Source organism: Mixophyes fleayi, chromosome 3, assembly GCF_038048845.1.
Source record: "Mixophyes fleayi isolate aMixFle1 chromosome 3, aMixFle1.hap1, whole genome shotgun sequence".
Classification (NCBI taxonomy): Eukaryota; Metazoa; Chordata; class Amphibia; order Anura; family Limnodynastidae; genus Mixophyes; species Mixophyes fleayi.
In genome coordinates, this window is record NC_134404.1 from 283,798,746 (window position 1) to 283,819,015 (window position 20,270).

Below are 20,270 nucleotides of genomic sequence, written 5' to 3' on the forward strand. Positions count from 1 at the left end.
TGATTCCCACTATCAAATGTGTGGCCCAATGGCATTTAACCTTTGTAAAACTAGTTACTTAGTCAAAATGATAAAATATAGTGATTTTGTCCACTTTGCCCCCTGATTTCATGCCCAAAATAGTGTTGGGCTAGGCAAAAGACAAGTGGCTTGCATTTAATTGACCACTATGTTGATTCCCACTATCAAATTGGTGGCCCAACCCAACGGCATTTAACCTTTTTTTTAAAACTACAGCTACTTATTCAAAATGACAAAATATTGTGACTTTGACCCCTTTATCTCATGCCCAAAACCTTGTTGGGTCAGGCTAAATACTATTACAGTGTGTTTAAGGGACACCCTATAGTGTTAATGTGATGTGAAATCAGTGATCCAACTTGATTTAATCCTTGAAAAATAGCCTTTTCTGAATAAGAAGCTGGCCGAATAAGAACTTTAGCCTTTAGCCTCGTCTATCTAGAGCCCAACGAGACACTGTATGACGCCTAGAAAGTATAAATAAACATTTGGCAGGTTTGTGGGGACTCAAGACTGCGATGATACATATCGAAGCCTAGGTGGGGCAGTCCATAGTCCTTTTAAAGTATCCTGCGCGTATTCTTTAAGACGCTTGGTGACGTCATGGACGTGCTTCTGGCAACTGAAGCCGCTAAGTGCGTGACTTTGCCCTTACTACCGCCGATTCCCGTGTAACCTGGTCATGGCTGCCCCACGTGTGTCAGCCTTTGCTGTTTATAAGCAGTCGCATCAAGAAACGAAATCACAGGTCAGATATTAAAATGTTAAATTTGGATCACCTGGTTGGAGAACGATAGGGAACTTAGTCTGTCTGGTTTGGGCAACTTGTGACTTTGTTGTGGAACTACAACTGCCAGGCTGTGCTGTCACGTTTTGTAGTTCCCCAGTAATCGAAGCTACAGGAATTAGCCAGCACTAGTCAATGGGAGTTTATGAGCAATACATGTACGTTCCACACTTTAGAATCTTTCATTTATAATAAGGTGCAGTAAGCAATAACCAACCCAGCTTCTTATATTTTAAATTACTAAAATAAAAAAAAAATATGTTGGCATATGTCTAATTAAAATAGCAGGGATTATTAAATTTGGGTGACCAGAGAAGTGTAGCTGCGCAAAAATATTTGCAGTCTCTGATCGAATCCCTCAGTGAAATGGAATTAACAAAAGCACTCTGGAGATTTTTACACATACACAGGGCATAGCTACTGATGTACAGCAAGTCAAAAAAGATACCACGAGCAACATTTGGTTCCCACCATGCCTATAAGTCATCAATGATACTCTCATATGCTGAAACAGAATTGCTTCAGTAACTTGACAAAATCCTTTTATCAGTTTATTTCAAATAAACAATGAATATCAAAAATGGTGTTCATGGTATACTTTCACCAACTTGTATAACACCTATTGTAGTTCTCCACCCATGCGCCCCATATGTGAGGTTTGTGGGACACAGATATCCAGTGCTGGGTGAGATTATAATGTTTTTCTGTCCTAGTCTTGATAATTTATAAAATATTTTGGGGCATGTATAACCTTTCTCCAGTCTTTATTTGACCTTAAAATTTTCCACAACATGTGGATTTCAAAAATAGTTTTTCAATTCTATTGTAACAGGCAGCCTCTTTGAACAAGTTTAGGGTTTGTTAGCGATAATCATTTCTAAATAGGACCAAGACCAGTTTACAGTCATAGCCAAAAATTTTGAGAATGACACAAATATTATTTTTCACAAAGTCTGCTGCCTCAGTTTTTATGATGACAATTTGCATTTACTCCAGAATGTCATGAAGAGTGATCAGATGAATTGCAATTCATTTCAAAGTCCCTCTTTGCCATGACAATGAACTTTATCTCCAAAACAACATTTCCACTGCATTTCAGCCCTGCCACAAAAGGACCACTTGACATCAGGTCAGTGATTCTCTCGTTAACACAGGTGAGAGTGTTGACGATGACAAGGCTGGAGATCACTCTGTCATGCTGATTGAGTTAGAATAACAGACTGGAAGCTTTAAAAGGTGGGTGGTGCTTGAAATCATTGTTCTTCCTCTGTTAAAACATGGTTTGCTGCAAGGAAACATGTGGAGTCATCATTGCTTTGCACAAAAAATGGCTTTACAGGCAAGGATACTGCCGCTAGTACGATTGCAACTGAATCAAGCATTTATCGGATCATCAAGAACTTCAAGGAGAGAGGTTCAATAGTTGTGAAGAAGGCTTCAGGGCGCCCAAGAACATCCAGCATGCGCCAGGACTGTCTCCTAAAGTTGATTCAGCTGTGGGATCTGGGTACCACCAGTGCAGAGCTTGCTCAGGAATGGCAGCAGGCAGGTGTGAGCGCATCTGCATGCACAGTGAGTTGCAGACTTTTGTTGGATGGCTTGGTGTCAAGAAGGACAGCAAAGAAGCCACTTCTCTCCTGGAATAACTTCAGGGACAGACTGATATTCTGCAAAAGGTACAGGGATTGGACTGCTGTGGACTGGGGCAAAGTCATTTTTTTCTGATGATTCCCCTTTCAGATTGTTTGGGGCATCTGGTAAAATGCTTGTCCGGAGAAAGAAAGGTGAGCGCTACCATCAGTCCTGTGTCATGCCAACATTAGAGCATCCTGAGACCATTCATGTGTGGGGTTGCTTCTCAGCCAAGGGAGTGGGCTCAGTCACAATTTTGCCTAAGAACACAGCCATGAATAAAGAATGGTACCAAAACACCCTCCAAGAGCAACTTCTCCCAACCATCCAAGAACACTTTGGTGACGAACAATGCCTTTTCCAGCATGATGGAGCACTTTGCCATACGACAAAAGTTATAACTAAGTGGCTCGGGGATCAAAACATCAAAATTTTAGGTCCATGGCCATGAAACTTCCCAGACCTTAATCCTATTGAGCACTTGGGGTCAATCCTCAAGAGGCAGGTGGACAAACAAAAACCCACAAATTCTGACAAACTCCAAGTATTAATTAGGCAAAAATGGGCAGCCATCAGGCAGTATGTGGCCCAGAAGTTGATTGGCAGCATGCCAGGGCGATTTGCAGAGGTCTTCAAAAAGAAGGGTCAACACCTCAAATATTGACTCTTTGCATAAACTTAATGTAATTGTCAATGAAATCTTTTGATACTTATGAAATGCTTGTAATTTTAATTCATTCCATAGCAACATCTGACAAAAAGGTCTAAAAACACTGAAGCAGCAAACTTTGTGAAAACCAATACTTGTGTCATTCTCAAAACTTTTGCCCATGACTGTAAGCACTCCTGTCTATCCAGCGTATATATTTATCCTTTAGATTGTAAGCTCAAGTGAGCAGTACTCTCTAACCTTCTATTTTGTTGTTTGTTTGTTCCTATATTGTTGTTCATGATATTTTCACGTTTTGGTCCCTGATTGTACAACACAATATGTAGGCACGATATAAAGAACAATAAAAACTTTTTATAACCATGTTGCATTAGTATAAATAATTCAAAAACTTGGTCTTTAACTTTGTCTTTCAGGTTGGCTTGAATAATAACAAGAGTGCCATCTCCAAGACCTCACATAAGTTATTGAAAAAGAAAAGGAAGTCTTTCAAGCCCATTCATGAAGCAGCGTTAAATAATTCTAAAGAATTAGAAGAAGAAAGTGAACGTGTATTACATGCATCTATTCCCTCAAACAAGAAAATAAAAACCTCCAAAAAAAAAGCCAAAAAACTTTGCACAACCGAAAATATTGAAAAAGTGGGACCTGTGGAAGTAACGGTAATACAGTTGTTTTCTATCATCCAGTTACAGGGGCTGGTTGTGCTTGGGGTCAGGGGTCATCTGCCCCCTTGGTTGGTACTATAGTGGGCTACCTGCATTTCTTTTTTTCTTTATAATGTTCCTAAAAGGCTGCTAAGCCGAGTCTCGCCCCCCTCGGGCGAAAATGTGCAAGCCAGCCCCTGTCTAGTGTGACCTAAGAGAGGGGTGAAATCACATTTGTGTGTGTGTGTGTTTCCTAAAGACTTGTCCAGAATTTTTTTCTTAATATATTTCTATATGAATTTTCTTTTTTCTTTTTGAAGACTAAGGATTAAGAAATACATAAATGAGGCTGGCAGTGGATGGTGATGGAGAGCGGGTGGCACAGGCTGTTACGGTGTGAGGTGATGGGGGGGGGGGGGGGGGGGGAATATAGGCTTTGACAGTGTGATAAAGGCGGGGGCACGGTTCTGTTACAGCAGTGGGTAGTGTGGGGTACACAAGCTGTGGCAGTGTGTGGTGATGGGGGGCACAGGTTGTAAAAGGGAGTGGACGCCTATCTTGTATCCAGTTTGCCAAGGGGAATGTAATAAAACGAACGGTTGTTACCAAACTGGGTCCGGAAAGTGTCTTAGTTATAGTTAGTGGGGAAAGTCAAATTCTTCTGACATTTTTTGGAAAGACTTGAGTGTGTTTTATCGGTATAACTGGCTTGGTAGAGTCATTCATATAAACATACAGCATTTGGATAACATTGATCCATGCACAGTCTGATTTGTGGTTGTGGGTCCCTATTCGGTCTGACTGTAAAGCCCTTAAATAGGACCAGCATCCTCCTACCCCATTCAGGGGTACTGGGGATGACTCCTCCCTATTACAGAGCTAGTATTTATTTGCAGAGCCCATCTAAGTTTACTAGCTGCAATTCATAATAATTGTGCAAATTGTTTGGATAAGATACATCAGTTTATTTGCTGGGACTCTGGAGCTTCTGGTAGCCAAAATAAAGGAAATAATAAAAGCAATAAAAGAGCAACATAGCATTACATAATTAATTTTGGGAATGAGAATAATTTTTATTAGGCTTATTATTCCAGAGCATGGATTTACAGATTTTAGTTTTATCAGTTACAAACTTAGAATAAACATTTCTTGAAAGGTACTCTTTAGGCGATCTGTGCATAGACATCTAGGCTTTTTAAAGTCTGACTCCCATTGTAATGGTGAGGACTTGTAGTTGGTAGTGGAGTTGTTTGAAATATGACATTTTAGTGCTACATATCATTTAAGTTATTATAATTCCAAAAAAACATGGTAAAGCATATTTGGTCAGTCTACCGCAAGGAGGCTTTACAATATGATTCCCAACATACACCTTGCTAGAAAATTTAACTTCATTGCTACTATTGACATATGCCTTTAAGTTGCTCCCCTTCTATTGTTTACAGATACTCCATAATGAATACCCTCTGTTTGATAATACCTATAGTATATTCAATTGCTATCTCAAATTAGCCAGATTGAATTTTTATGTCTGCAAATGAGGTGCTGCTTCATCTAAAATGACGATCACCCTGACACATGCTTATCACACCCCCTTTTCTTGAGTTAGCAGCTGTCCACTTTTCTCCCATAATAAGATTTCCTCTCACTGTTTTGAGGAATTGCATTGAACGGGTGCGATCTCCGTCAGGATCCACTCAGCAAAGGGAATTTGTTATTTTCTGGGTCAAACAGACAGTCAGCTCTCAGCCCACATGGCAGAAGTATCATAGAGGTATATTTGTAACTTCATCTAGGGTTTGGAGAGAAGCATCAAACAGCATGTCGGGCCCCCACTACACTCCGTGTTGCAGGAATTGGGGAAGATCCAGAACAGTAAGGATCGAGCTACAGCCTTATTTGAGTGGTTTATTTCTCCCATCAAATCAGCTGAATTCTTCAGGTAGGTCACATTTACTGCAATCTCCTGTGTGTACAAGAGGGCTTTAGAGCAATATCGCATACACATATTGTGTATGTTTAAGTGCATGTATTGTGATATTTTTTGCAGTACACCTATGTTTGAAATGTCTACCCCTGCTTTATACAGATGGGTCAATGCTAATTGAGAAAACATTGTAATCTGACTCATGATGGCTTGGAGAATATACACAGGGACATGCTGTATTCATTTTTATGTGACAACAGTGTGCATTTTTCACTGAATGTTACAGTAATTTGGCTTTCTGTTTAATAAAGCTTGAACCTCCGTGCTATCTTAGGTGCACTGAAATAATTGCAGGTCATGATTTGGATAGCGGTGTGTGTCAAATAGATATGAGTCCTGGCAGGCCGCATACTGTGTATTACTTACAATCCAAGTTGTAGACCACAAGTAATTCTCTAGGGTGTTTTTATGTCTGCCATGAGAACCACCATGACTTCTTATTGTAAATAGCTTTCAGCCTTCTTGATGAAAACTTGTGACCTAGATAATTGATTTTAATGGCATTCTCCTTCCTTGCAGGAATATGTGGGAGAAAAAGCCTGCTCTGATTAGACGGCACAACACTAAATATTATGACGGATTCTTTTCCACTTCAGAGTTTGACCGGGTTCTCCGAGAAGTGAGTATGAGGTCTAGTTTGTAATACTAATCAGTTCTGCATTTGCTACTGTACATTGGATTTTTTTTTCACTATGTGGATGATGAAGGATACTTGCTAAAGGGAATGCTCTTAAAGTGCAAGTTTGATTAAAATATGCAGTAGGTGCTGTTTATTGGCCATTTCTTGTAACTTTAATTTGTCCTTTTTTATTTTTAAATGACACATGTAATAAATAGAAACACTATAGAAAATGAGAATGGCAGCATACAAGGTCCATACTTTGTTAGAAATATAAAAACATTTAGGGCTAAACAATAACATCATGCTAATAGAATTTTGGGGGCAAAGGATGGAGGGAAGTTAGTGAAGGGAAAAGGGGGTGGGTATAGCACAGAATAGGCATTAAGTAGATTGTTTGTCAGTGGATATGCTCCTTAAACTGTGTTTGAAATTGAGGAACAAGGACAGCCCAGCTAAGAAGAGGGGGGAAACACCCAAGCGTGTGATGGCTAATCTATGCTCTAGGCATGGATAACTTGTTGCTGACGTTCTCTAAAGAGCCAGGGCAATCAAACTTTAATAAGGAGGTCTGACCTATCGTGGAGGTAGTAAGGGATCTTCTCCGTGCATGCGACATGTCAGATGCGATTTTTGACCAAAGAAAGAGGAGGTGTATCAACCTGCTTACAGTGGATGCAATCAATGATTTGGCAGCTGCTAGCACGTGTGAATTAAGTTTTGTTGATTGTCCAGATATGTTTTGAGGCGGATAGGAAAGGGGAGACCTATGGATCTTTAGGGATCTAAGCTTCCATCATATATTTCAGTATTTTGTCACAAAAGAAATCATATCTTAGGGTAGGTCCACCATATATGAGAGATTTCCCTGTGTCCACAATTCCTCCAGTAGGATGGGCTCACTGTGCAAAACATTTTATTCAACTTATCGGGGGGTGTAGTACCACCAATAGTGATTTCATTAATTAGAGTAGAAATTGAGGCATGGAATATGCTGCTCTTCCTGATCTCCTGCCAGGCCTCATTGTGAGGAGGAGGGCCCAGATCCGCCTCTCGGTAAAGCTCATGTCTGCGATGAGGTTCTCAGGATGAGCCTAGGAGTGTATTCTAGAATGAGAAGATCAGGCTCCATCCAAGTGGGCAGATTAACTTGAATGGGGTTGGTGAGCAGAAGGCAAAGTGGGGAGGGAGAGATTTGACACAATGTTGGGTTTGAAAATATTCAAAGAAATTGTTGTCTAATAACATCTAGCGAGGTCAGGTGCGAGTTGTCGGTGAGATGTACAATACATTTAATCTGCCTTGGACCAATGCACATCTATCCAGTATCCAGGAGTGCATCCTGGTGGAAATGGGATTGTCCCATATCAGGATAATAAGGGAAAGGTAAAGAGATTGAAGTTATAATCGCAGGTGTCCCACACTTCTAGTGCGAAATGTGACAGTAGATAAGAGATTAAGATTAATATGATAGCAAGTTTTGGAAAATCCGTCATCCGACAGGATCACTGTGAGAGGCTTGCTATTATGATTTTGATTTTCTGTTTAACAAACTTACAAATGTATGTATCACTGCTGTCTGCATAATTGTTGTATTTTCCTCTTATATTTCACTATTTTTTTTCCTTCTGTTTCAAATCTAGGATAATGTGCAGTTTGGCATTAACTTGGATGTCACAAGTTATACTGACGGAGTAAGACAGACCCATAATCCTCCTGGAAGAGCCCTGCCCATTGTTGTATGGGACTACTACAAGGTAAGAAAGAACTGATTACTAATTATTTGTCTACAAACTAGACTGAAAATGAGATGTGTCCTAGCGGTGATCTGCAATGTCTTTTGATGTCAGGACAACTATGCTTAGACATAAGCTGCTCTCTGGATTCCGCTCCTACCTCCCAAGTCACTGACTGAATTGAGCAAATCAAATGCCCCCTTGAAAGCAGTGTAAACTGCAGCAGACTTACTATCCCCTCTAACGCATTTTAACAGCAGATCACTCCACCGGACAGTTACTGACAATAAGTGCACACAACTGTGATGCCGCCAGTTGTATTAAAGTATTTGCTGCCACCACTAGGCTCTTTTAACTATAAATAAATTGCAAGATAGCTTTATATATAAAAAAAAGTATGTGTGTACATATATATAATTTTTACATGTAGTTTGACTTTAACATTTTAAATTTTTGATTGAATATTGCTGTGTGTTTTATGTTGGTGGTGTGTGTACTTACAGAATGGATGTTCGCTGAGGTTATTGAATCCACAGGCCTTCTCCGTTACAGTGTGGAATGTACTGAGTACCCTACAGGAGCTTTTTGGGAGCATGGTTGGGGCAAACATGTAGGTATTTAATTTACCTTGAGGTAGAAAACTAGTTCATCTAGATCCTGACACCTATGGCTGGTGGTCTGGTATCTACCACTAACCAAGGTATCCTTGGCTCTCCATTGCACATTCACAATTATGACATGGTTACCGCTACAGTGTTACAATCCTGGTGATCAATAGACCACTATTTTCTAAATCTGTTTTTTTAGAACTAATAACTTTCAACTATACACTCTTTGTTGTATAACCCACTGAGTAACAGTCTCTGCAACTTCTCAATATATGTATATGCATAATTAGAATTTTAGTTTGGACAGAACCTCTGACACTGAAGTTTGGCACACATACTGTTTTTGATTCTAACCTCTTTCCTGCATGATTTTTTTTTTTTCCCCCCTAGGTACCTGACTCCTCCTGGAACTCAGGGATTTGCACCACACTATGATGACATTGAAGCCTTTGTCATTCAGCTGGAAGGCAGAAAGCACTGGAGGGTCTACAATCCTAGGTTAGTGTTCTCTTCCAGAGAGTAGCATTTGCTGGAGCAGTGGTAATGAGCCGACAGAACCAAGGGCTTCGTGAACATAGGGGATAAATAAGTTGTTGGGTGAAGTGGTTCCTCATATGTAGACATGTATTTTCTTGTCTGGAAAAAAAAAATAAGTTTACATGTTGCATCGCTGAATGTTTTCTAAATGAACATGTGAAGAGACAGAAGAATTGTATTTTCAGGGCACTCTTAATTATTATGTATGATAATCCATTATAAAAGATAAATATTTTATTGGTATACAAAATGTAATAAAATATGTATCTTTTATAATGGATTATCATACATAATAATTAAGAGTGCCCTGAAAATACAATTCTTCTGTCCCTTCACATCGTGTTCTAAAGATGTTCATATGTATATGGGTGCCCCTCCCCTTATTAATTGTCAGTACAATTGAATGATTATAATATAAGGGGTTGATCTATACTCTGTGCGGTATATCTTGACCTTTCAGACTGTTTTCTAAATGAGTCATGTGACCCAACTGGGCAGGGCCTGTTTATTTAATGAATAATAACGACAAAAGTGTTAAAGATAATTATTACCTTTTAGTGAAACATGAATAAAAGGGACAGAGAAATCTTTTTAAAAAGGTCTGAAGTTGTGACCTGATGTTACATGAATGCTAAGGATTTTATTTTGTACTTGACGGTAGTGTGACATCCTTCACAAGCACACAGCATCGCATTATCTATCGCCTGGGTTAAATCATGGCCAGGGCGGGATTATCCCTGTTTGTCAGTCCAGGGTTAACATTAGATGAACACTTGATCATATTCTTATCAACAAAACTAGCTCTCCAGCTGGGACCCTCTCATTCAATGTCTAGAACGCCTTAGAGAGAATACGTGTGATTTTAAGTACAGCTACAATATTGATTAACAGTTCTCCATCGAATTTGCTGAATGTTTGTAATGGCACCCGGCTGAGTTGCCCATTATCTCCTCTGTATTCCCTGCCAGCTATGATTAGAGCCTCACGGGATGTCCGAGGCGCGGAGGTGGGAAACACAAACTATTGTTCTCCCCATGTTTGCGTGAGTTTCCTCCAGGTGCTCCGGTTTCCTCCCACACTCCAAAAACATACTGATGGGTTAATTGGCTGCTATTAAATTGCCCTTAGTCTTTCTGTCTGTGTGTGTGTCTGTGTGTGTGTGTGTGTATGTAAGGGAATTTAGATTGTAAGCTCCAATGGGGCAGGGACTGATATGAATGAGTTCTCTGTACAGCCCTGTGGAATTAGTGGCGCTATATAAATAAATAGATGATGAGGATTTTCCCCACCCTCACACAACCTTGAACAGATCTTTCTCATTTTTATAAACATTTTGGTGATTATGGTAAAATATCTGGATATAAAATCAATTTCTCATAGTCTGAAGCCCTGATGCTTCATATCCCCGCTCAGGGCAAGAAATGACAACCTAAAAAGATACAATGCTTGGAGATTTTCAATACTTTGTCTTATGATACTCTATACAACAAAAACTCTAAATACAATTACAAAGGATATCTTCTGTTTGGACCCTTTGATAATCTCATGGTCAGGCTGCATCATAGCTGTCAAAATGAGCATAGTCCCAAAATTATTATACGATTTTCATACCTTCCTGGTAGCAGCCCCATATTTAGTATTCAAATTTGTGTGGAGATTGAGGCTAAATGCTAAAGCAAATGATTCTCCAAAAATGTAATCAAGGCGCAGAGGTTTATATTACTGATCCGCATACTTGGCACAGATTGTTGCAACTTTTGCCTCCCTAAACCATGTAAAAACGCCAACTTAAACTTGCTCCCAACTATTCAATTTGCTTTAAAAATATGGGATATTGATCTGCACCAAGATATAATTATTCTGAAGTGACAAAATTCACAGAAACCTCAACTGATGGAAACTTGAATTCCTAAAGACCCATGGATCTTCTCCTTTCCTATTCCTCTTAAAAATGTATCTAGACATTTAACAGAACTTGTGCCCCATATGGAATTCATTGCCAGGGAAGGTTGTGATGGCAGATTCAATAGATATGTTTAAGAAAGGGTTAGACAAATTTTTAGCGGAAAGGTGTATCCAGGGATACGACCGGTAATTTAAAATGAAGGATCGTAGTGGATATAGGGTAAAAATTGGATTGCAATATTGAGTCTGGGGGGATTTTCAAAATTGAAACAGATTGGCGGTTGCTTACTCTGGATTAATTTCAAATATAAGTGCAGGATCGCAGGAGATCCAAAATAGGTTGAACTTGATGGACTGGTGTCTTTTTTCAACCTCATCAACTATGTTACTATGTTACTATGTGCTAGCAGCCGCCAAATCAGCGATTACGTCCCACTGGAAGCAGTCTCCCCTCCTCTTTCAGCGGTCAAAAGCCGTACATGGCATGTTGCATGCATAGAAGAGATCACTTACTACCTCCTTGATAGACCAGACCTCTTTAATCAAGTATGGGCTCCTAGCACCACCCTTTTCCCACCTAGAACTTCATCATTATGTTCTCAGGCTTTACCTCTGCTCTCTGAGTAGGCCCTTAAAATGTAGCATAGGTCACTAAGACCATACTTAATGCCTATTCAGTAATTCTTCCATCCTTTTCTTCTTTTTCTTCCCACCTTCCTTCCTTCTCATCCTTCCCACATACCCTGTTTATGCAATGTTATTGTTTATTCCAAATTGTTCTATATAATTGTAACAAAATGTGGATCTTGTTGCTATTAGCTTTGGTATTTTCTGTATTGACGGTATTTACCACACGTCCTTTCAAAATAAAGAGTTTAAAAAAAAAAAAAAAGGTTTTGTAACACTAGTGTCTCTTTCTTACAGGAACAAATCAGAAGTACTCCCTCAGTTCTCAAGTGGTAAGAAACAGCCTGTTCAGCTGTGTGTATGACATGCAGGGATTGTTTTCATATCAAGTGGCAGTTAAGGTCACTGTGTTATAATGGACAGCCCTATTTTCAACATGTATGTCTTGTGTAATGCCCTATACTCATTGCGCTTCTGCCTCCGCTAACTGGAGGATTTATTCTTTTAAATGTCTATGAATAAACCTAAAATTATGATTGTTTTGCCTGTGTATGTGTTAGTATGAGGCTGCCCTGTATTCTTCAGATTGTTCATCAATGGACCACTTACATATAAAGAGACTGTATTGGTTAGTTTAAGAAGGGAAGATTTTAAGTAGTGGTCTAATACCCATATAATCACCAAAGGATTATTAATTATTTTGTCAGTATGCGACTAAACCGATAAACTGTGTTTTGTTTTGACAGCTAATTTTAATGACCACATCATTGGCGAGCCAATTCTGGAAACTATTTTAGAAGCAGGAGACCTCCTATATTTCCCGAGAGGGTTTATTCACCAGGGTGATTGTCTTCCTGATGTCCACTCTCTACACATAACTGTTTCCTCATTTCAGCGGAATTGCTGGGCAAACCTACTGGGCAAGGTAATATACATTGGCCAAAAGACTAATGGGATTATATTCATAGATTAATTTTGCCTGAATTTAATTTATAATAGTCTTTACACTACCACTGACACATGAGCAGGTCCTGAACCACAGGGGCTACCAGTCATGGGTCATATGATTCTAATACTAGTTTGTTTGAGGTGACCTTAGGGATTAATGATCTGGAGTTCTCATTTAATCAGCTCCAGTTTATCTGTTGGGTAAATGGATCTCTGCTGGTGCAGACATTAACTATGTCCTTCTAGAGCCAGAGCAACAAATAATGCATTGTTCTTGGGATTCGAGATGCTGCAGGTCAGACTATTGGCTTTAGATATAACATGTGTTAGTCAATGCTATTGTTTTGTAATACTTACCCAAAATGTTCACAAGTCAGTAGAACATTTAACCATAATCTCTCCTGCGTCATCCTACTGCCGATTCTGTCCTGCTATAAACAATGGACTGAATGCAATGAACAGTTGTGGTAAATACACCTGATTTTCCTTGAATTCCCAACCTGTACACTTTGTAATATCTGTTTCCAGCTACTCCCAGCAGCCCTGCAGATTGCAGCTGAGGAAGACATTGAGTTTCGGAAGGGGCTTCCTTTGGATTACTTTGACTACATGGGAGTACAGAACGCAGACTTGGTAATTAGATTTTGTGTTTTTCCTTTTGGCAGAAGACTCGAAGGCTTGTAATCATGGTGGAGGTTTAACCATTTTCTATCATTATTGCTATTCTTTTTGAGCAAAACAATGACCATTCTTTTATAATAGTTCCTCAGGTTCAAACAACTTTATAGTTTCTATGAGGGAAGGCATAAAACATCCAGCAATTTCACGCTGAGCCTTTGTGGCTGCCTGGAGTTAGGAGGAAATTGAAAGCCACAGGTAACAGAGCACAAATAATGATTGCTAGAGCCATACAAATCTAGTACAGCATTATTTATTTTCAGGTTACAACTATTGAAGCAGACTGACAAGGGGGCAGGTCACGAAGTCCTCTGATGTTAGTAAACTATGCGTTCACTCAGGAGAGAGAAGTTTATTCAGTGCTGTTTATGCACTGTGCTCTCTCCCAGGCAAGCTTCTTCCAGCCTGCACCGGAGGAGAGTACAGTCATGGCCAAATGTTTTGAGAATGACACAAGTATTGGTTTTCGCAAAGTTTGCTGCTTCAGTGTTTTTAGACCTTATTGTCAGATGTTGCTATGGTATACTGAAGTAAAATTACAAGCTTTTCATAAGTATCAAATGCTTTTACTGACCATTACATTAAGTTATGCAGAGTCAATATTTGCAGTGTTGACCCTTCTTTTTTAAGACCTCTGCAATTCACCCCGGCATGCTGTCAATCAACTTCTGGGCCACATACTGACTGATGGCCGCCCATTCTTGCCTAATCAATGCTTGGTGTTTGTCAGAATTTGTGGGTTTTTGTTTGTCCACCCACCTCTTGAGGATTGCCCACAAGTTCTCAATGGGATTAAGGTCTGGGGAATTTCCTGTCCATAGACCCAAAATTTCGATGTTTTGATCACGAGTCACTTAGTTATAACTTTTGCCTTATGGCAAGGTGCTCCATCATGCTGGAAAAGGCATTGTTCATCACCAAAGTGTCCTTGGATGGTTGTGAGAAGTTTCTCTTGGCTTTGGTACCATTCTTTATTCATGGCTGTGTTTTAAGGCAAAATTGTGAGTGACCCCACTCCCTTGGCTGAGAAGCAACCCCACACATGAATGGTCTCAGGATGCTTTACTGTTGGCATGACACAGGACTGATGGTAGCACTCACCTTTCCTTCTCCAGACAAGTGTTTTTCCAGATGCCCCAAACAATCTGAAAGGGGATTCATCAGAGAAAATGACTTTACCCCAGTTCTCAGTAGTCCAATCCCTGCACCTTTTGCAGAATATCAGTGTGTCCCTGATTTTTTTTCATCCTCCAAAAGTCTTCACCTCATTGCGTGCAGATGCACTCACACCTGCCTGCTGCCATTCCTGAGCAAGCTCTGCACTGGTGGTGCCCCGATCCCGCAGCTGAATCAGGTTTAGGAGACTGTCCCGACCATTGCTGTACGTTCTTGGGCACCCTGAAGCCTTCTTTGCAACTATTGAACCTCTCTCCTTAAAGTTCTTGATGATCCGATAAGTGGTTGATTTAGATGCAATCTTACTAGCAGCAATATCCTTGACTGTGAAGCCCTTTTTGTGCAAGCAATGATGACTGCACTTGTTCCCTTGCAGATAACCATAGTTAACAGGAAGATTTTAAGCACCACCCTCCTTTTAAACCTTCCAGTCTGTTATCCTAACTCAATCAGCATGACAGAGCGAGCTCCAGCCTTGTCATCGTCAATACTCTAACCTGTGTTAACGAGAGAATCACTGACCTGATGTCAGCTGGTCCTTTTGTGGCAGGGCAGAAATGCAGTGGAAATGTTCTATTGGGGATAAAGTTCATTGTCATGGCAAACAGGGACTTTGAAATGAATTGCATTTCATCTGATCACTCTTCATGACATTCTGGACTATATGCAAATTGCCATCATAAAAACTGAGGCAGCAGACTTTGTGAAAAATAATATTTGTGTTGTTCTCAAAACTTTTGGCCATGACTGTAGTCCAATATAGAATGCTGGACACAGAGTGAGCTCACTGCACTGACATCCCGATTGAGCTGGCAGACTGCATGTCGCTCACTATATCTGTAGCTGGAGGAGGCTTACCCGGGAGAGAGCATAAGACTGTGAACAAAACACTTTCTCTTGGATGCACCACGAAAACCTTTTTTTGTTTGCTAGCTACAAAATGCAAAAGGTCATGGCATCAAAGACTTTGTGATTGATCTGATTTAAAAAGGCTCCCATGTCTAGGAGATGACAGTTTGGCCTCTGAGTTCAGTTTAATTTAGCTCATCAGTTTTCATTCCTGTGAATAAAACAAAGTATACAGAGAAACAAGGTTCTCTGTACATAATACGTTTTGTTTTTCTATTTTACTGGACATTTATTGAAATATAAAGTGAAGATATCCGATTTGCCATGGTGCTCCTCAGTATAAAAATAAAACACTATCCATTTAAATAATTCATCAGAACTGTAAATCAGTCATACCAATGACCAGTGGGCGCCTTTTAGTAAACCAAAAAGAAAGCACTTATCATATAATAAAACATGAAAATAGTATGTATCCATTATATGGCTAAATAATAATTGTTTCTGGGTCTCTTATTATTATTATCGTCGTCGTCATCATATTCGTCATGAAAGGGACTAGCAGGCAAAATACAAAACAAGCAAAGGCAAAAATACAGGATGTTGAAGAAGCATATATGCGAAGAGTAGCATGAAGATAAGCACAATAATGTAAATAAGACATAATAGGTCAGATCTATAATAAACTAGTGTAATACAGAACTGGCAAAAGACATGGTACAAGGGCACACAGGCGGACAAGGTGGGAGCAAACCAGAAGACAGGAGCTGCTCGTGAGAGCTTACAATCTAATGGTGCTACAGGAGTTTTTGAGGAATTGTAGTTTATTCAGAATCAATGGAATAGAGTCAGTGCTCGCACGACTTACTGCGTCAATTGTCTGCCTTTATTCTGGGCTATAGATAAGGGGGTGGTGGATGCGGGACATTACAAACCGGAGCTCTGTTTGACCCTCCCACACCCCGGTAGTCCAGAAGACGGGTGGGTAAGTGACTATCAACCATGTGAACCAAAGATGTGACAGAGTGTTTACATTGAAATTTTTTTAGGATAGATCAGTCCATGAAATGCAGTTTAATTATCTACTCCCATTGAATATCCATTAAAAATGTGCTCAAATTCTGAGTCCTAACTTTACTTATTAAAAGTTAAGTTGTTTAATACTTGTACAATGAAATAAATATTAGCTTTGACTTAGTATATTACTAACCAGTGTGGGATTATAGAGTTGACTAAACCTTTATTGATACCTGTTATGCAAATGTGTATGTACAAATCTATATATATAATACAAAAACATTGTTGTTAATGCACAAAAATCCAGAAAGAGGAATCTCCATATGTAAATGTTTGTCTGTGCATATAAAGCCATACTATGCATTATTCTATTTATTTTTTCTTTAAAGTACTACGTAGCATCCTCACATGTTGTGTACGTTTGTTCTTACTAAATTTAAAATGAAAAGTTAAAGCATCTCTAAACACTATTAATGACCTGATTGTCAGACGAAGTCCGTCTCCTCTATATTGTTTTTTGCTGATGAGTTCACACTGCAGTGTTTGTCCTGTCTCCTATTAGTTGGACCCACGCAGAAGTCCTTTCATAGAGAAGGTTCACACGTTGATGAAGAAGCTGGCAGAGTATGCCCCGGTTGATGCAGCTGTAGATCAGATGGCTAAGGCATTCCTGCATGACTGTCTGCCTCCTGTCCTAACACCTGGTATGATTTAGTCCAGAACCCTACAAGTGTTTGTGTGCTTCGTTATGGCTGTGCCATAGTAAATATGTTGTGTTATGCGGTGAAAAACTAGTTTTGAAGAACAACTAGTTGGCAAGATCTGCATTAGACGCTGATATTTGTAGATGTTATTTTTAAAACATCCAGTTTATAATGAAAGTTTTCTGTTACAAGGGAAGCATTTACAGTCCAGGGGTGGACAAGAGAGATGTCAGCATATTGTTTAAGTAGTCCAAGAAGATGTTCTTGGGCATCAAAAGAAACGACTCCTAGAAGTTAGGCGCGAGCAGTAAGTTTTAGACACTTTGGCTTCTTGGCTCCTGGGATTTGTTCTGTCCTAATTTACACACATTCAGAGGACATGTCCACTTTCCATTAAGTGGGGTCTTTTAAAAAAAATGTAACTCACACCCTCACATATTTACAAACAATTGGGTAGCTGTGTGGCTTCTGGTATACTATTGGCTGGGCAGCTATTCAGCAGAAGTGTTTATACCCCAGCAGCAAACTCCTTTTAAGTTGCGTCTACTCCCAGGCGCATTACTGGCCCATTACGGAATTTAAATTCCCATCTGGAATAGCTTGCAATGGCGGGGCAGGGGAATAAGGCAACATGGAAGTTGGCAGTGAATGAGCCCACTGCCTGGTTTGGGTTTGTGGATTTCAAGGACTTCCCTTATTGAAACGTAGATACCTTTTCCACTGTGGATTCCAGTAGATTTATTCACACTAGTCTTTATGCAAGTAGTAATTCACTTTTCAACCATATAAAAAATTGTCTTGGATCTCTCAGTATGCCCATCCATTAATTACCTTGCAACATTGCAAAGTCAACTTGAAAGCTTTGCTCTGCGACCAATATCTGGATCTCCTGCTCAAAAGGTGGAAAAATAGCGCATATAACTTTTCCTGGATCATAAACCCTATTATACCGGTGGAAGGTGGTTGGGCACAGACGTGTGTGTAACATTAGACGCTGTAGCTAATTATATTATATAAGACGGGCAAGGGGTGTAATTTGCAAACATTGGAGTCTATCACATATAGTTAACACAAAAGTTCATAAAGATGAAGTACTAAGTAAATGGCTGAATCAATTACATTTGTGTTAGCTGGTGGTAAATCTCTCTCTCTTTATTCATGTGAAGATCTTGAGCAATCTCCACATAATACATCTACATACCTACCAACATGTCTGTCCCCGAGAGGGGGCGTGACCACGTTGTCATGGGGGTATGGCCACGCTCCAACAGGCTGTCTACCGATGTCCCATTACTGAAATAGGGGTGATCTCCCTCACTCCCTGAAGAGTCTGGCATTCTCACTGATGCTGAGCCAGTACAAGATGTGGTTGGCTTCGCCATCTGTGGCATGATCACACAGTTCAGAAATTGTGTCCTATGTCCAAGTATTGATGCCATGTATTGATGCCTATGGAGGTGGCCATTTTCATGGAGACCAAGATTTAATCAAAGACTGACAGGTAAGACAACATGACTTCAGTAATGGAGACAGAAATGTAAAAGACACTTCAGTCTCTAGATATTCATTAGCTGCTTTTCTTTAACGCATAGTTGCCTACTCTCCGGGAGACCGCATTTCTGGGAGACCTCCTGGGAGAGCAGCGCAACCTCCCGGTTCTCACCCCTGCAATAGATAAGTGGTGGGTGGGCGGGGCTTAATGATGCAAATATTGCATCATTTTTGCCCCGCCCCCTGCTATACTTGGCCGAAATTGTGACAATCGTTTAGGGGGCGAGACAAAATGATGCTGTTCGTCAAACCCCACCTCCGCCGGGATCTTCCTGAAGCCAATGAGAAAAAGTTGTCAAGTATGATATTACAGCCACAACAAAAGTACTAATTGCAAAAATGTTTCTTGTTCTTTTACTAAACTTATACCTGTGGAATTGTATATTTGTATTTTTTTATTTTTTTTTATTCACGTTACGAGACTCTGTTTAATTTCCTGTTGCAGTTGAGAAAGAGCACAGTGTGTATGGTGCTCCAGCAAGATGGGAGAATGGACATGTGAAAGGCTGCATTGTGCATCTTGAAAAAGACTCAAAGATCAGGTTCCTGAGAGGCGGGATTGCAAGGTCAGTCTACTTTACTAACCAACACTGCCTATAGTGTAGGTATCACTGCTAGGATTGTATGTGCCTCCAGCTTTAACCTCTACGATTACTAGAAGTAATTGAAGTTTACCAAAACCACATAAACTTAATATCTGATTGTGCTGATTTTTATGTAACAAGAGTATTTGCCATTTACACACATCATTTATATTAGTTTTATATCTTAATATCACTTGTATACATTTTTTACAGTTTTCAACGTATATATGATGTGACCATGACTCTGTTAGGAGCCTTCATCAAATGTATAGGGGCTGATGCTAACTTGGGCTTACACCTAATTTGCATAAAATACACTAATTTGCATTGCACGTGCCCACACACGATAGTGTTTTCATACGTCCGTATGATGAGTTGGTAGCATTTGACACTTGTACCTCCTTACGCCTGGAGAAGAGGAACAGGGGAGAGAAGGGGTGTGCAGGATGAGTACAGTAAGGGCGTGTATGCGGAATGGCCAATGATGCTGAGTCACACGGATACACCTATCAGTAGACCTACCTTTTCTGGCTGCCTGTAAAGATGCGGGTGGTGTAAACGTCTGCACAGATGATGTTGATAACCGAAACATTCCTTTGCAGAAAAAGTTTTAAAAAATGGCATGTTCCCAGCATCAGCGTTCATTGCCTGCTAGCAGCAAAATCGGGGAGCCAAACAGTGTGTAGTTCCCCGGGAAATCTACCACCAACACTGGGCTGTGATCTACTGGTCCGGTGACACTATAACAGGGGTACCCGCAGTATGTCACTCGGCCCTAGCCTGTTCAGCATGGGGCTGAATTCCCTAGAGGAAACGGGTCCACAAAAAGTGGACATCTTCCCCTTGAAGGAAACAGCCCCTCTCTGAGAGCAATAGGCCTCTTTGTTCGTTGGGATAATATAGAGTTAAACAGATAAACCTTCTTTTGATGGTGCACTACAGGTCCCAGCAAGCTGTGGTGAAACAAGGTATTAATATCACCTCAACAAG

At 40.1% G+C, this 20,270-nt stretch overlaps 1 protein-coding gene across 1 annotated transcript in view; it reads left to right on the forward strand.

Moving 5' to 3' along the window:
- Window positions 1-663: 663 nt before the first annotated feature.
- The window catches only part of RIOX1 (ribosomal oxygenase 1), a 26,504-nt gene continuing 6,897 nt past the window's right edge, over window positions 664-20,270 (forward strand). Inside the window, exons 1-12 of the mRNA XM_075203713.1 lie at window positions 664-769; window positions 3,527-3,772; window positions 5,554-5,699; window positions 6,264-6,363; window positions 8,007-8,120; window positions 8,603-8,709; window positions 9,098-9,205; window positions 12,074-12,108; window positions 12,523-12,701; window positions 13,253-13,357; window positions 17,004-17,145; window positions 19,142-19,262. Of these exons, the coding sequence (XP_075059814.1) occupies window positions 704-769; window positions 3,527-3,772; window positions 5,554-5,699; window positions 6,264-6,363; window positions 8,007-8,120; window positions 8,603-8,709; window positions 9,098-9,205; window positions 12,074-12,108; window positions 12,523-12,701; window positions 13,253-13,357; window positions 17,004-17,145; window positions 19,142-19,262 (1,469 nt within the window). The 5' untranslated portion in view covers window positions 664-703. The remainder of the gene's footprint in view (window positions 770-3,526; window positions 3,773-5,553; window positions 5,700-6,263; window positions 6,364-8,006; window positions 8,121-8,602; window positions 8,710-9,097; window positions 9,206-12,073; window positions 12,109-12,522; window positions 12,702-13,252; window positions 13,358-17,003; window positions 17,146-19,141; window positions 19,263-20,270) is intronic.